At 43.6% G+C, this 16,569-nt stretch overlaps 1 protein-coding gene across 3 annotated transcripts in view; it reads left to right on the top strand.

Annotated features, from left to right (window-relative positions):
- The window catches only part of FAM107B (family with sequence similarity 107 member B), a 78,208-nt gene extending 61,990 nt beyond the window's left edge, over nucleotides 1-16,218 (top strand). For all 3 annotated transcript variants that reach the window (XM_061436092.1, XM_061436091.1, XM_061436094.1), the window contains exons 2-4: nucleotides 1,538-1,721; nucleotides 11,424-11,574; nucleotides 13,473-16,218. In XM_061436092.1, coding sequence (XP_061292076.1) covers nucleotides 1,594-1,721; nucleotides 11,424-11,574; nucleotides 13,473-13,589 — 396 coding nt within the window. In that variant the 5' untranslated portion in view covers nucleotides 1,538-1,593 and the 3' untranslated portion in view covers nucleotides 13,590-16,218. The remainder of the gene's footprint in view (nucleotides 1-1,537; nucleotides 1,722-11,423; nucleotides 11,575-13,472) is intronic.
- The last annotated feature ends 351 nt before the right edge of the window (nucleotides 16,219-16,569 follow it).

The raw sequence follows: 16,569 nt of genomic DNA, 5'->3' as shown, positions 1-16,569 counted from the left end.
GTGTAAGGATGCTTCTTGTACCAGAAATACATCTGCATGGTGCTGCTGGGGCTCTGAGGATGCAGGGGAGGGGGACCACTCTCGACTCACCTGGAGAGGTGGGGACAGGGGGCAGTGCTGGGTGTGAGCCTGCTCCGATGGGATCCTCCCTCCTGCCCTTGCCCTCTTCTCAGATCCCTGTTCCATCTGGGGGCACGGCTCTTGCCAGATTAACGCGCATGTACTCTGGACTTTCCAGGGAAGTCCCACTATCAGATGTTCTGCTGTAGTGACGCCCTGCCTCTGACTTTTGGTTTGGAAAATTTAGTCATCCTGCAGGACAGGGAGGCATAAAATGACGTGTTGGTTATCTTGAAAGATTTATGTATGTTGGGGAGAGGGAGCAGGGTTGGGTAAGCGCTGAGAGACATGCCTAGGGGTCCGCAGCAATCGGATACCTGCCAGGTGGACCACCGGGGTTTCAGCCTGCACTCAGCCAGCCATGTCCCCTCAGCTCTTGCCCCCATGCCTTTTCTCTTCCTTCTCACACAATATGACACGTTTTCATATGGTGCTTGCTGTGTATCGAGGCTGCAGGGGACGAAGGAAGGAGACATGTGCCCCACTCTCCAGGGGCCTCTACACACACGCACTTAAATTGAACACAGGACCCAGGGGTCATCACGTCATGTGTTCCTTTCACGTACTGATAACAGAGTCCAAGCCCAGAAATAAGCCACTTTGGGTGGTCTGTTCTGTTCTCCAGTGAAGCCTCCTCTTCCTTCTAGACAACGAGTGTGAAGAGCTGGGCTCTGCTGTCTGGTCCCTCCCTCTGTGCCTGCACTGTTCTGGCAGCTGGGGGGTGGGGTGTGTATGCAGATGAAATCCTTGCCGTCAGGAGCATCTGCTCTAGGTGGCCAGTGACTAGTCAGTCAACCTGTGATTTGGAGGAAGTAGGGAAGGGCTGGGGTGGGATTGCAGGTTTAAGCAGGGCAGTTAGGAGGAGGTCAGGGCTCTCTGAGAAGGTGCCACTTGAGGAAAGATGCAAAAGGCTATGAATGGGATGAAGTTTCCAGGGTGCTCACAGGAGTGGGAAGGAGACAGGGACCAGTAGCCTGGCAGGATAAGAAGGCTGATCTGCCCCTGGGGACTGCTGGCCTCTTATGTGGGCTCTGGGATCTGTACATTTTTAGAACGTCTTAATTTGGAGGCTGAAGGGAGTGTGAAGGACCTGGGTCTGGTGCCCAGGTGCTCATTGTGGGTTCAGCGGGTATTCAGACACAGTGGTAGGCAGGACCTGTGTGACCTGAAGCTCACGGTGAGCCTGGTGGGGACCCGTCTGGCTGTGGGACTCTCCTGTGCTTTAGTTGTCTGCTCCCAGAATCAAGTGGGCTCCTCCTGCTCCTCGCTGCCCCCCGTGGCTAAGACAGAGCTTCAGAGGGTTTCCAGTGAAGTGGCGGAGGCCCCCTGGAGGATGTGCTCGGCTGTCCCAGGCCTCTGCTCTGGGCGGACAAACGTCTGAACCGACACCACAATGACTCTCATCGTTCTGTTTCAGACAGCCCACTGGAGGATTCTGACCCCAAGGACAAGTATCTCATCCCGAGAAACATCATGGCTGAGCCAGACTATATAGACGATGACAATCCTGAACTCATTAGGCCTCAGAAACTAGTCAATCCTGTTAAGACGTCCCGGAACCATCAGGACCTTCACAGAGAACTTCTTATGAATCAGAAAAGGTATGATGGCTTTTTGAGCAAAGTTTTCCTTAGGGGACTTTTGAGGTAACTAGATTTGTTTCTTGACCATGTTGAAAGCTTCCTTATTCCTTCGCGCATCCTTGAGTCAGAACATCCATGATGTAAACCCATCTATAGGCTCAGCTGCTGCCCCCAGGATCACTCAGGGTTCTGTGGTCTTGAGTCCCCTTCTCAGGTGGACACATATTTTAGAATGTGTACGCAAGAGGCTGGATTAAGGATAAAAGAGCATGTCCTTCATCAAAGAGAAGTACATTGTTTCCCCATATATTTGGGGAAACGTAAAAACCAGATAATGTCAACCTTAACATTTGTAGGGAGAAGACAATGGCACCCCATTCCAGTACTCTTGCCTGGAAAATCCCATGGACGGAGGAGCCTGGTAGGCTGCAGTCCGTGAGGTCACTAAGAGTTGGACACGACTGAGCGACTTCACTTTGACTTTTCACTTTCATGCATTGGAGAAGGAAATGGCAACCCACTCCAGTGTTCTTGCCTGGAGAATCCCAGGGATTGGGGAGCCTGGTGGGCTGCTGTCTATGGGGTCACACAGAGTCGGACATGACTGAAGCGACTTAGCAGCAGCAGCAGCATTTGTAGAGTGGCAGAGAGAAGTCTCTAGAACCACATCTGACTTAACAATAGATAAGGACCCCCTTTCTTGTGTTTTCATTTGTTTGTTTTTAGGGGGCATTTTAAATGATTACAATCATTTTTATTATTACTATTTGTTTTTTGGAGAGGAGTAAAACATTTACCTTCTGTCTTCCTTGTAAACCATTTGTTAGTTCCATCTGTGTCATAATGTAATTTTGATTGTTGGGTTTGGTGTACTCTGCTTTTTAAATTTTTAAAAAATTTATTTTATTGAAATATAGTTGATTTACAATGTTGTGATACTTTCTGGTGAACAGCAGAGTAATTCAGTTATACATGTAAATATATATTCTTTTCCATGATGGTTTATCACAGGACATTGAATATAGTTCCCTGTACGGTAGGACTCTGTTGTCCATCCATTCTGTATATAATAGTTTGCATCTGCTAATCCCAAACTCCCCATCCATCCCTCCCCTGTTCTCCTCCTCCTTGGCAACGATGAGTCTGTTTTCTGTGTCTGTGAGCCTGTTTCGTAGATAAGTTCATTTGTGTCGTATTTTAGATTCCACGAGTAAGTGATATCATATGGTATTTGTCTTTCTCTTTCTGACATCGCCTTGTATCATAGTCTCTAGGGCCATCCATTTTGTCGCACATGGCATTATTTCATTTTTTTTTTAATGGCTGGTACTCTGCTCTTTAAGTGATTCTAAGCAAGACCACTGGGCTAGGAGAGCTGAGGAAGTAGAGCTGAGTATGTAAGACACATGTTATTTTCTCTAAGATCTGTTAAACTTCATTTAGAACTGTTTTTGGGTCTTCAGACTAAAATTGTTGACCTGAATTGTGAAACTGGATCACTCAACCACTCACTGTTTGCTCTGCCTTGGTGAAAGGGTGGCTACTACTCACTGAACTGAAAGATGTGCAGACAAAGCTAAGCACTGGGCTAATGTTTTGGAAGGAAGGCTTAATTAAAAATAAAACCTTTTAACAAGGATATGAGGGGGCATTTTTCTGGTAATTCTCTGTCTGAGTATACCTAGGCTAGAACTCCTAACTCCCGTCCTGGGAACTCTCTGTGACTACATCTCTCCCTCCAGAAGTGGTGATGTGTTTTGCTTTCTGTCCCCAACACGACAGTGTGCTGCTGGGTTAACCCTTATTCAACAGAATATGAGTTTGATCCTTTTTGAGTAAGTGCTTAACTTCTTCCTGTCTTCATCACATAAAAGTTAAAACAACAACAAAACCAAATGGGTATCATCATGCCCAAAGTAAAACAGGACTATGTAAGTTCCTCAGTAGGCCAGAGAATTTGGAAGCTGTTCCTGAGAAACCACATCTGCATTTTGCTGGGAAGATGGAAAGTTTAATATCCTCTAAAAGAGAGTAGCTAAATGGTTTTCTGAACAAAAAATTTTCTGACTGTCTTTATCTCTTGGATCTTAGTTTCCTTGTCTGTCAAATAGCACTAGGACACTTAGCTGATCTCTGAGAAACATTCTAGTTCAAACTGTTGTTGGTTTTGTGTTTTTTCTGTAACGTCTACAAAAAGCCTCCATGTCAGAAATAGAGGCAAAAGTAAACCAAAATTGGCAGCGTAGTCGTTGTTTGAATTAGAGGCTCTAGACTATTCTGCAGAAATGTATGTAGCAGCCTGGGTCATACCTCTACAGGTAGAACATTACTGGTTTGGTTTGTGCAGTGAATCTGTTTCCAGATTTCCTGCAGTAGATACATCCTGTGAGGATGCAGCGTCTTCCTGTTGGCCTTTCTCCTGTGCTTTTCTCTCCTTGTTTGCACAGCTGACCTCTTAGCTGGGCCCAGCTCAGCTGCTTTTAGAGAATGCTCATGTTCTCTTGAGCACCAAGGTGTAGACAGCACGTGGGCTTTGAGGTAAGGGAGAAATGGTATGGATCTGGTTCAACATTTAACTTGTTCTTTGGTCGCTATATCACGTCTGACTCTTTGTGACCCCATGGACAGCTTGCCAGGCTCCTCTGTCCATGGGATTCTCCAGGCAAGAATACTAGCGTGGGTTGCCATTCCCTTCCCCAGGGGATCTTCCCAACCTTTTATGATTTTGGACAAGGTCTTCCTTCCTGAGATCTGTTTCTTCATCTATTAAGTGAGGGATAAAAATAATCTTTCTTATAAAGATGAAAATGAAGGAGAATGTGCATAAACACCTACTAAAATACCTGACCTATGTAAGATGTGCTCAGTAAGCACCATCCATCTTTCTACTTACCCTGCCGCAGCATCTGAAAAATCCCTATTGCCTTTTCCTGTTTTTCTCTAAAGAGTTCTGATCTGGTTGTAGAAGTGTATTTAAAAAAATAAAATAAAAGTTGCAAGATCAAGTGAGTATATCTTATCCTACTTCTTTAGGTTTTTTTCAAAAGTAAAATCTTAATTTGGTAGAATCCTCTTATTAGAAATACAACTGGTTTTAGAGTAAAGACTTCTAAAGTGGTTTCTTCTCTTATATTCATCTTCTAATACACATGCTTTTTCACAACTTTGGCTTTTTATTTCTAAGTACCAAATAATAGTATCACATCAATAGTATGTATGAATGAATGAATAAAAGTTGCTCAGTCATGTCCGACTCTTAGTGACCCCATGGACTATATTATAGGCTGCCAGGCTTCTCTGTCTATGGAATTCTTCAGGCAAGAATACTAGCATGGGTTGCCATTTCCTTCTCTAGGGGATCTTCCCAATCCAGGGATCAAACCTGGGTCTCATGCATTTCAGGCAGATTCTTTACCATCTGAACCAGCAGGGAAGCCCTGATAGTATGTATATATTCAGTTAAAGGGTTGTCATACTTGCTGACTAGTTTGTACCGTAATGAAATTCTATTGACTTTTCTGCAACTTGTAAAGGGCTTTCCCATATTTTATCCAATGATTTTTTTTTCAGAAACCCAGTGTGTGTTGTTTTGGAATTGTTCTAATTTGATATGTGAATGAAGGGAAGTTCTTCAGGGTACCAGGCTAAAGAGTCTTCTCAAGGTGACACAGTAGCTTTTTCGGAATAAAAAAGGGTTGAAATCAATATAGAATTATGTATGTCTTTAATTATATATATCTTTAAAGACAGCTATGAATCAAATTTAATAATAATATGAATGAGGGACTTCCCTGGTGTTCCAGTGGTGAAAACTCTTCACTCCCAATGCAGGGGTCCTGGGTTCGATCCCTGGTCAGGGAATTAAGATCCTGTACGCCCCAACTGAAATCCTGCAACCCCCAAACAAAGATTGAAGATCCCAAGTGCCACAACTAAGACTTGGCACAGCCCAATAAATCAGATCAGATCAGATCAGTCCCTCAGTCGTGTCCGACTCTTTGCGACCCCATGAATCGCAGCACGCCAGGCCTCCCTGTCCATCACCAACTCCCAGAGTTCACTCAAACTCACGTCCATTGAGTCGGTGATGCCATCCAGCCATCTCATCCTCTGTCGTCCCCTTCTCCTCCTGCCCCCAATCCTTCCCAGCATCAGGGTCTTTTCCAATGAGTCAACTCTTCGCATGAGGTGGCCAAAGTACTGCAGTTTCAGCTTTAGCATCATTCCTTCCAAAGAAATCCCAGGGCTGATCTCCTCCAGAATGGACAGGTTGGATCTCCTTGCAGTCCAAGGGACGCTCAAGAGTCTTCTCCAACGCTACAGTTTAAAAGCATCAATTCTTCGGCGCTCAGCCTTCTTCACAGTCCAACTCTCACATCCATACATGACCACAGGAAAAAGCATAGCCTTGACTAGACGAACCTTTGTTGGCAAAGTAATGTCTCTGCTTTTGAATATGCTGTCTAGGTTGGTCATAACTTTCCTTCCAAGGAGTAAGCGTCTTTTAATTTTATGGCTGCAGTCACCATCTGCAGTGATTTTGGAGCCCAGAAAAATAAATAAATAATTTTAAAAATAATATATAACTGAGAAGAAGGGGTAGGAATAGGAGAGGAAGACAGAACTGAGATCACAGAACAAGCTTTGTGGAACCTTTGCTCTTTGTGGCTGCGTATTTGGCTCAAAGCTCTGTTGCAGTTCAAAGAGTTGTTGGAAGCACCTTCTAGAGATCAGAAGACAAAAGCAGAGTCCATGCTTGGGAGAGCACATGCTCATAGGTGTTCTCAAACCGCGTCCCGCTCCAAGGATTCTGCTCTTCTGTTTGCCAGCTTCTGGACCCACCTAAGTTTCAGGCTAAAAGTCTTTAAATTTTTTTTGAAAAGATGTTTTTGATATGGACCATTTTTAAAGTCTTTATTGAATTTGTTACAATATTGCTTCTGTTTTATGTTTTGATTTTTTTGGCTGAGAGGCATGTGGGATCATAGCTCTCTGACTAGTGATTGAACCCGCACCCTCTGCATTGGAAGATGAAATCTTAACCACTGGACCACCAGGGAAGTCCCTAAGAAGTCTTTATATTTTGATCTGGTCATGCCACTTGGTCTGACGATTAGGACCTTGTGTTAGGGTTCTCAGAGTCTTTAGCTATTTCCATAAAATGGCAGATTGCAAGAGGCATTATTTTTTATACTTGGAAGATCAGTGTTCAAGAGTGCTTATTTCTGATATAATTTAGAGAGAATCTGCCTTCTCTAAAAAGAGTATCCATACTAAGTCACTTTAGTCGTGTCTGACTCTTGGTCACGCTATGGACTGTAGCCTGCCAGGCTCCTCTGTCCATGGGATACTCCAGGCAAGAATACTCCAGGCAATGCCCTCCTCCAGGGGATCTCCCCGACCCAGGGATTGAACCCGCATCTCTTATGTCTCTTGCATTGACAGGTGGGTTCTTTACCACTGAACCATCAGGGAAGCCCTTCTAAAAAGAGTCCTTTGGGACAAATATAGAATACCCAGCTACCCTGCATCCCTATCATTGGATCTTTGGCTTGCACCTTTCAGTCAGCAGTTTCCAGGACCTTCTGCAGTCGGCGTGCTTTGCTAGACAAACAATTAGTTCCTCAATAAATGCTTATTGTTGTGCAACATGAAAAGAAAATAAGGGAAGTTGAGGTAGAAATATTTGCATTTGAATCCATGCAGGTAGAAAGGGCTCAGTCAACAATGTAGATGTCGGCCGACCAAACCGGAAGATTCCAAGATTCAAGATCAAGGGCTGGAGAACCAAAGGCAACCCTCCTCCTCCCCCATAAAGGAAAATATTAGGCCAAGAGGCTTGGCTGGGTAGGCAGGGGAAGGGAGTGTGTTGTGTTAGGGTTTGTGCCAGACCTGCCTCTGCCCGGTGCTGACCCGCATGATGGTTTCCTTGTCACAGGTTTAAGTGTGGCCGCCGTGGAGGTGGGGCGGTCCACTTGGCCCCAGATGTGTTCAGTGGTTTCTATGAAAAGTGAAAGGGACCTTTAAAAGTTGTCTGTACATTTTCATTGGTGACGGTGGGAATATAAATTGTTGCAGCCTAGTTGGAAAGTGATTTGGCCATCCACATCCAAATCCAGAATATGCAGATGCTTAGCCAGCAGTTCTGCTTCTGAGAATGTTGCCAACAGAAATACTTGGATAGGACAGATATAAATGGTCGAAGAAGTCTCTCGCCTCCTTGTGTTCCATCAGGGACAACTGGAAACCACCTAAATGTCTCACTGTAGGTGTGGCAAAATTTTGGCACTTCTGTGCTCTGATAAAGGTACAGGTAGTATAGGGGAGCACAGACTAGATGGGAAGTTATCTGTGGATGCAGTAGTGGGAGGGCTTCCCAGGTGGCTCAGTGGTAAAGAATCCACCTGCCAATGCAGGGGACTCAGGTTCCATCCCTGGGTTGGGAAGATCCCCTGGAGGAGGAAATGGCAACATATTGTTGGTTGGAAAATTCCATGGACGGAGGATCCTGGTGGACTACAGTCCAAGGGGTCACAAAGAATTGGACACAATCGAACAACTGAGCACAAATGCACTCAGGAGTGGGGAGCAGTCTATGGGTGTAGGGCCTCTATCTCGTACAGTTTTCAGAGCCACCATTCACCTAGAATACCATGCGAATGGTGTGCCCAGTAGATGTCGACCGGGGGAGTTGTGGTGCGCTTTCACTTCTTGTCTTGCTAATATGTATATGTCACCTAACTTTTTTCTTTTTTTTTCAAAGTGTCAATTGCTAAGTCATGTCCAGCTCTTTGTGACCGCATGGACTGTAGCCCACCAGGCTCCTCCTCTGTCCGTGGGATTTCGCAGGCAAGATTACTGGAGTGGGTTGCCATTTCCTTCTCCAGAGGGTCTTCCCAACCCAGGGATCGAACCCAGGTCTCCTGCATTGCAGGCAGATTCTTTACCATCTGAGCCACCAGGGAAGCCCTAAAAAACATTGTTTTTTTCAAAGAGGACTCACTAATTTAAAAAATCAACTTGGTCCACTATAAAAGTCACAGTAAGCAATTTGGGAATAACTGTTGGTCTTGAGTGGTACCATGGCCCCCAGACCAAGTTGTCAGTCATCAAGTGATTGAAAGTTGTTGTTAATTGTATATGTCAGAATGGATTAAAGATAATCAATGTTGTCATGCAGAGGCTTATACTGTCATTTTTATGAAACTTGAGAGAAACTAATTTCTGCCTGTGTATGCTCTCTGTGCAGTCTGATCCAGTTTTAGACTCAGAGAATCACATAGATAGTGCTTGCCTTTTTCCATTTAGCACAAAGTTAAGTGAGCTGCTTAATAAAATATTAATTCAATTTGTATGACTTCTTGACTATTATAAGTGCAGGACATTTATCATATAAGCGCCATTTTCCTGAGTTTTGTGTTACTAAATATTTTATCTTACTGCACTATTGGGTAAAATCTTTGAACAGAAAATGAATATGTGTATTAGTTAAACCCATTCACATGTTTCTGTAGAGTGCCAGCTTAATGCATCATACATCAGTTTGTTCAACAGCTTTTGCTTAATCCAGAAGCACTTAATAACAGTTGAGGTTAATTTCTCCAGTGAATTATAGTTTGAAATTTAAATTGTGCAGGTAGCTAAGTTCTTAATTCTATAATTTAAATCTCTTAACTCTGTAAGTGTCATAGTGAGAGTTTTTAATAGTCATGAAGCTCAGTGGGTCTTTTTCAGATTATTTACAAACAGATTTTCCAGTGCTCAGTGACACCTAAGTCTATAGGAGGAAAGTACTGTAAGCAACTTTTTTATTGCACTGAGTAAAGATTTGGTTTCTGGAGTAGTCCGCCTATACTTCTCTCCACCTCATACAATCTTAATAACTGGGAAACAAATTGTAATTAAATCACAAAATAGCCTCTTCTATTTAACTGGAAATATGGCTGAATTTAGTATTTTCTTTTTTTTTTTTAAACCAAAGGTTCTGCTAATGAAAATGGGGAAAGGGAAGATATACATGTTATTTTGTGTCCTTTATCTTCAGTGATGGATTATACTCATCTTTACAAATAGCAACTTTGAAAAAATCATTTATTGTGATTTTAAAAGTAGGTAGAGAGGAGAGATGCCAGAATTTTAAAAATTCCAATAGATGAGGAAGTATGATGTTTGCAAGTATGATTAGTTTGCAAAATATGATAGGGTGAACTTGAAAGAGATTGAAGCAAGGGTGTTGTTGAGATTCTTAAAACCAGAACATGTTTTGGAAATTCTTTAAGTTATTCAGATGACTGCTGGTTGATTAGTTGCCTTAGCTGATTGGAGTAGTTTGGAGAACAGCCACGGAGATTGATGGGCCCGGTGCACAGACTCCTCAGTGATGATACCATCACTGAGGCCGGCAGGTGTGTAGGGAGGCACATGGGCCTCCGAGGTCCTGGGCTGATCCAGCAGAGCTGGTTTCCTGCAGCCCAGACGAGCACGAGTTCCTGTTGTGGCTGTGTGTGTGCTCGTGGGTGCGAGTGTGATAGCACTGTCACTTATCCCCTTGGCTGTCTGACCTTGATAATGCTCTTGCTGTTCTGTAATTTGTTGTGTTTTTGTCATCAGTGTGAACACAGAGTTGAGACACTTTAGGGGGCAGTGGAGCCTGGCTCAAGAGAGGGAGGACAGTGAACAGGAGGTGGGCAGCTAAGCCAGCACAGAGGGTCGGGGCATGGGGGAGTCCAGACTGGAGGAACAACCTGGCCAAACCCTGAGGAACAACCTGGCCAACAACCCTGGCTGAAGAAATGGAGACTGGGCAAATCCCAGCTGATTTTAGCATAGAAATCCCTTCTATGAAAGTGTCAATGAATGTCCTTCCCCTGACCTGGCTCAAACCTTTCAGATGAGAGCTGACAGGGAATGACCTAAGTTTGGGTTTTGTTTCGCCCCATATGAAGAGCTGGCAGCCTGATCCATCGCTCCCTGAAGCCTGACTTCCAAGCATTGTCAGCAGTTGAACTGTGTGTCTGAAATGGTTCCAGAGCACTGGCCTGGGAGTCGGGATCTGGATTTGCCGTGGCCACAACCCCAGCAGTGATGGAGCCTTGGGTGTGCCTTGGGATGTGTGAGAATCCTCTCCCAAGTCTGAAAGAGGGAGGGTTGGAGGAGGTTTCCGGGCCATTTTGTTGAGCTTTCTGCTAGCTTCTCTCCAGGCTACATTTAATACTTGGGGTCAGGGGCTCCATCTTGGGAAACTTCCCCTGGAATTCTGGGTGGAGGCAACTTCCTCTCCAGTATAGGTGACCATCACATGCTCTGAATGAGCGTGCTATTCCTGAACTCCCCCCACAAACCACAGACACTAGCCTCCCTTGCATGGCCTAGTATCTGGCATGCAGTACAGATTTTATTGAGCGGCGGGTTTTGCTTACTGTTAGAAAGATGCCCTTGCCCTTTTCTTCCATGCTTGTGAATTGCTGAGGCTCCTCAGTGCTGACTGTTAGTTGGTAGTAGGCGTCACAGTCATGCTAAGCTACTGGGCCCTTCTGTGGTTGGTGCCTAAATTTCTGATCATGAAAAATGTATCCATTAGGTTACAAATTTTGTTAATGCTTTAAAATTTTTTCAATTTAATTTTTTTTTTACTTTTTTTCAATTAAATTTTTTTTGAAGTACAGTATTGCATTAGTTTGAGGTGTTCAGCAAAGTGATTTGTTAATGCTTTTTTTGCAGGGGTCTTGCCCCTCAGAATAAACCAGAACTGCAGAAAGTGATGGAAAAGAGAAAACGAGATCAAGTAATAAAGCAGAAGGAAGAAGAAGCACAAAAGAAGAAATCTGACTTGGAAATAGAACTATTAAAACGGCAGCAGAAGTTGGAGCAGGTAAGGGTGATTGGGGGTAAAGGTGGGGGTTTTTTATTGAGATATTTGACATAAAATATTGTTTGAGGGAAAATACACTGATTTTATACATTTGTATCACAGTTGTCATTGTAGAGTTAGCCCACACTTCTGTCATATAATTACCCTTTCTTCTAGTGGTGGGGCGGAGAAGGCAAGGGCAACCCACTCCAGTACTCTTGCCTGGAAAATCCCATGGACAGAGGAGTCTGGTAGGCTGCAGTCCATGGGTCGCTAAGAGTCAGACACGACTGAGCAACTTCACTTTCACTTTTCACTTATATGCATTGGAGAAGGAAACAGCAACCCACTCCAGTGTTCTTGCCTGGAGAATCTCAAGGACGGCAGAGCCTGGTGGGGTGCCGTCTACTGGGTTGCACGGACAGGACTGAAGCGATTTAGCAGCAGCAGCAGCAGCAGCAGCTAGTGGTAGGGAGCGTTCTAGTTTCTTAATGTTCATGTTTATAATTGTTTTGCTCCCTGTAACCCCTGGACTATGTATTAGGTCTCCAGGACTTATCTTCTAGTTGGGAGTTCAGTTCAGTTCAGTTGCTCAGTTGTGTCCGACTCTTTGCGACCCCATGAACCGCAGCACGCCAGGCCTCCCTGTCCATCACCAACTCCCGGAGTCCACCCAAACCCATGTCCATTGTGTCGGTGATGCCATCCAACCATCTCATCCTCTGTTGTCCCCTTCTCCTCCTGCCCCCAATCCCTCCCATCATCAGGGTCTTTTCAAATGAGTCAGCTCTTTGCATCAGGTGGCCAAAGTATTGGAGTTTCAGCTTCAACATCAGTCCCTCCAATCAACACCTAGGACTGATCTCCTTTAGGATGGACTGGTTGGATCTCCTTGGAGTCCAAGGGACTCTCAAGAGTCTTCTCCAACACCACAGTTCAAAAGCATCAATTCTTCAGCTTTCAACTTTCTTAATAGTCCAACTCTCACATCCATATATGACCACTGGAAAAACCATAGCCTTGACTAGATGGACCTTTGTTGGCAAAGTAATGTCTCTGCTTTTTAATATGCTGTCTAGGTTGGTCATAACTAGGTTGGTCCTTCCAAGGAGCAAGCGTCTTTTAATTTCATGGCTGCAATCACCATCCGCAGTGATTTTGGAGCCCAGAAAAATAAAGTCAGCCACTGTTTCCCCATCTATTTCCCATGAAGTGATGGGACCGGATGCAATGATCTTAGTTTTCTGAAAGTTGCGAGTGTGTACCCTTAATTGCATCTTTCCCATTCCCCCAGCCTAAGTCCCTGCTAGTCCCCATTTTACCCTCTGTTTTTAGATTCTACATATAAGAGAGATCATACAGTACTTGTCTTTCCCTGACTTACCTTGTCCAGAATTTCCCAGGCATGTTGGATATAAGTGTTTATATACAGTGAAAGGAAAAGCTGAGACAGATGTCTGCAGGTGGACTAAAAGACATTCAAGATAAAGAGAAGGATTCTGTTGAGGGTCTAGAAGAGATCAGGGAGGCACAGCCAAAGCCAGGGACTACCATTGAATTTACAGCCCAGTGCTGGAGCTCAAGCACATGAGTGAAGTTCAGCTTCCCTCACAACATGTGTGTGTTTCCCTCAGCTCTTGTTTTCATCCTTAGCCTTGATCTTCAAGTTCTCGTCACCCCCCAGGGTTTCAGCAACAACCAGTGGACTGCTGCTTCTGTGCAGAATTCTTACCCCAGGACCTAGATCCCACCACATATATGAAAATATAAATATATTTTAAAGTGGAGACAGGAGAAGGTTTTCTTCTGTTGGGAATCGAAGTCATTAGGGCCTTTGGGAAGAGAAAACAGTGTTTTGGAAAGCCTCTCCCTTTGTAAATACTTGGTAAATAATTCTCCTGTTTCTGAATTCTGTTTAGCTTGAACTTGAGAAACAGAAATTGCAAGAAGAGCAAGAAAATGCCCCAGAGTTTGTGAAGGTTAAAGGCAATCTCAGAAGAACAGGCCAGGAAGTGGCGCAAACCCAGGAGTCGTAGGTCCAGGCTGCAGAGACCACGCACCCAGCCCAGCACACAGAAGGCCTGTGCCAGGGCCTCCCCAGCGCCTAAGCTCAGGGCCAAAGCCCCTGGAGTGAATCCCAGCCAGCAGAGATCTGTTACTTTCAAAAGGGTTTGATTTTGGTTTTTCTCCCATCCGGGTGGGTGAGTCGTCTGTGACTGTTGCAGTTCCTATTCGCCAAACAAAGGATGTTGACCAGCACTTAAGGTGGGATAGTGGACCTGTGTTCAAAGACTTTTAAAAGACAACAGCAAGAAACAAGGGAAGAGGACACTGGAATAAATTCTTGAGAGTTGCACTACTTGGTTTTTCTTTCAATCCAAGTTTAGTGGGGCACAGAGCCTTTTCTCTTTCAAAACCTAAAGGAGACACCTTTCGTTCTTCCTTTCTTAGCTATCCAATAATTTAGATTGCACAGAAATGCATTGAATCTGTTACATCCACCGTTTGTAAATTCCGTTTTCTTGTCTCATTTACACTCTCACCCAGTTTAGGCTTCACGCTGGAGAATGTGAATATTCATGTTGAGCACAGCTGTTACCTTTGTTGACATTAAGATTCAGAAATAGGATGAGGAGGTGTAAAAATACAGAAACAAAATTTAGAAACAAAACTCTGTAAATGTCCATCTTGATCTTATTTTCATTCCTGCTGGTTTTCTGAGGCTTCACGGTGACCTTCTACTTCAGGGAAGGTATGTCCTACAAATCCGGGTATTGTTTTGATAACTGTTAGGGCTTTTGTTTCATTTTTGTTTTTAATTTCTTGCTCATTTAGTCCTTTCATGTGAAATAATCTCCCAGCCCTTCGAGAAATAAAAACTAGTCCGAATAGCCCAACTTCAGTGTCAAAGGAGTGCGTTCAAGTCTTTTGGTTTCTTCTGAGAACAGTATGGGGAAAGCTCCCACCGGAAGCTTGGGAAGGAAGAGTTCTTTGGGCTTTTTGATGTGAAATGAATATGAACTGGTCTCTGGAAGAATTATAGCATTTATGCATTTTGAATATTATTTGAATCCAAGCTTTGAAATTCTCTAATGATCACCAGCTCTTTGCCCTTTTTCCTTGTGAAGGAAGACTGTCTCATCCCTACCTTCGTGATGGTGATACTGTTGGTAAGGATGATGTTATGACCACTGTTGATCTCTCAGGAACAGCTGAGGGGATGGGGCACACTCAGTCTGTGCTCTCCAACTGGCATACTATCCTCCACATGAACCCCGAATTACCAACTTTACAGCAGATTCTTAATGCAAAATCCATTCTCTGTCATCAGTATGGGCAGGGGAAGCACTTCTACTTGGGGTGGTTTAGAAGAATCTGTGTGGATCCAGTATGTTCTCTGTAGAAATTACTTATCCAGTAAGTTCGACATTGAAGGCTCTTATAATTCAAGAATCAAAGAAAGCTGGATCCTAAGCTTTTGAATCCTTAATCAGCCTAGTAGAAATTAGCTTTCTCTGGGAATTCTGCAGTTTTCATGGTTGGCCATTAGGCTTCTATTCATCCCTAATGTGAACAAGACAAAAGTAAATGCAGAGATAATGTACTGCTAGTCAGAGAACATGTGGACTACACCTGAAACATTTCTTTCATCAGCAAGTATTATATGAATAAAATACGAGGTGCTTAGGATAAAATGTTGCTGTATAGTAATTTGCTTTGGAAGGATGGAAGGATACCTATTTTTTCCCATCATTCTTTTTGCAAGAAGAAAGTGCGTTAACTAAGCATCTTGAAAGTACATTTCTGATTGCACATTGACTAGAGTTCTTTCTCTGTGTATACGAAATAGTGATGCGATTTATAAAATGAAGATTCAAAACTAGCTCGTAGCCTTTAATCCAGCTGGATATGCAAGATCTTTAGATCCTGTATCCTTGAAGCAATTCTGCCACTTGATAAAATTTTCAAGGGCCCAGACAGGCTTCTTCAGAAGGACCAATTCTGTTCCCAGAACTTACCTAGAATTCATGCTTCACTGGGAAAAGCTAAATTCCAAAAGCATTTCCCTCTCAATCTCACTCACAAATCTGCAAAAGTAGTAGTGGTTGGTAGTCCAAGGTCTGGCTGAAAGAAGACTTGTAAATAGTGTCAAGTTAAGTTTCCTCGCTAAACAGTGGAATGTACAGATAGAAAAGCTTTTTGAAGTTGCCAGGTCAGCCCGGCTCATAAGCTTGAGTTTAAAAAGGCATCATTCTCTCCCTCCCTGCTGCCCCACACTTCAATACTCTACAGTCCATACCTCTAGGACTCACGGACATCTGAGCAGTTTTGGGCTTTGAGCCACTTTTTGACAAAAATGGCTCCATTTTTCCACTCTATGGTTTTCTTAAAATAGCTCAGTGTTTTCTAATCTCCAAGTAGGAAGGTAGTGTTGCTTTCTAAGCTACCACAGTTGACTTTATTCTTCTACTCTGAAAAATGTTCACTTGTTTGAGTGTATATAATATATATAAAGGGAGCCTTAATGGATTTGTTTTCATAATTTAATATTTTTTGTATTTGCTCTTGTATAATTGTTTTTAATGGAAAGTATTACAGAATTAAGGGTGGAATTCTTAGAACCAAAGTTATTCTTAATAAAAATCACCACATGCTTGGACCATACAGCTGTGTTTTGTCTGATCTATTTAAGGTGGATGTCTGGAAGGGATGTGGGGGGTGCTGTGTTCAATTCAAGGGTTAGAAGGTGGTTCTGGGGTTTCCCTCTGATGGTCTTCCCCGCCAAATCAGTTATGTCCTCTTGTCTTATGTCAGTCAAGGCTGGCAGTCTATTCTGTCAGGCAAATTCATGCTAAAATATTATGTTACACTTAGAATATGTGGTATTTTAGCAGCAGCTGTTAGTTCTTCAGATCAGAGTATTCTGCATTTTAAGTAGCTTGGTAGAAGAGTGGAAGATACATTTTTGGAAGGGCCACGTTTTAGTGCTTGTGAGCATGTATGGCATAAGTATGA

The sequence above is a fragment of the Bos javanicus genome, chromosome 13, assembly GCF_032452875.1.
Source record: "Bos javanicus breed banteng chromosome 13, ARS-OSU_banteng_1.0, whole genome shotgun sequence".
NCBI lineage: Eukaryota > Metazoa > Chordata > Mammalia > Artiodactyla > Bovidae > Bos > Bos javanicus.
Note: the sequence above shows the minus strand (reverse complement) of the source record. Positions and strands in the feature narration are given on the sequence as shown.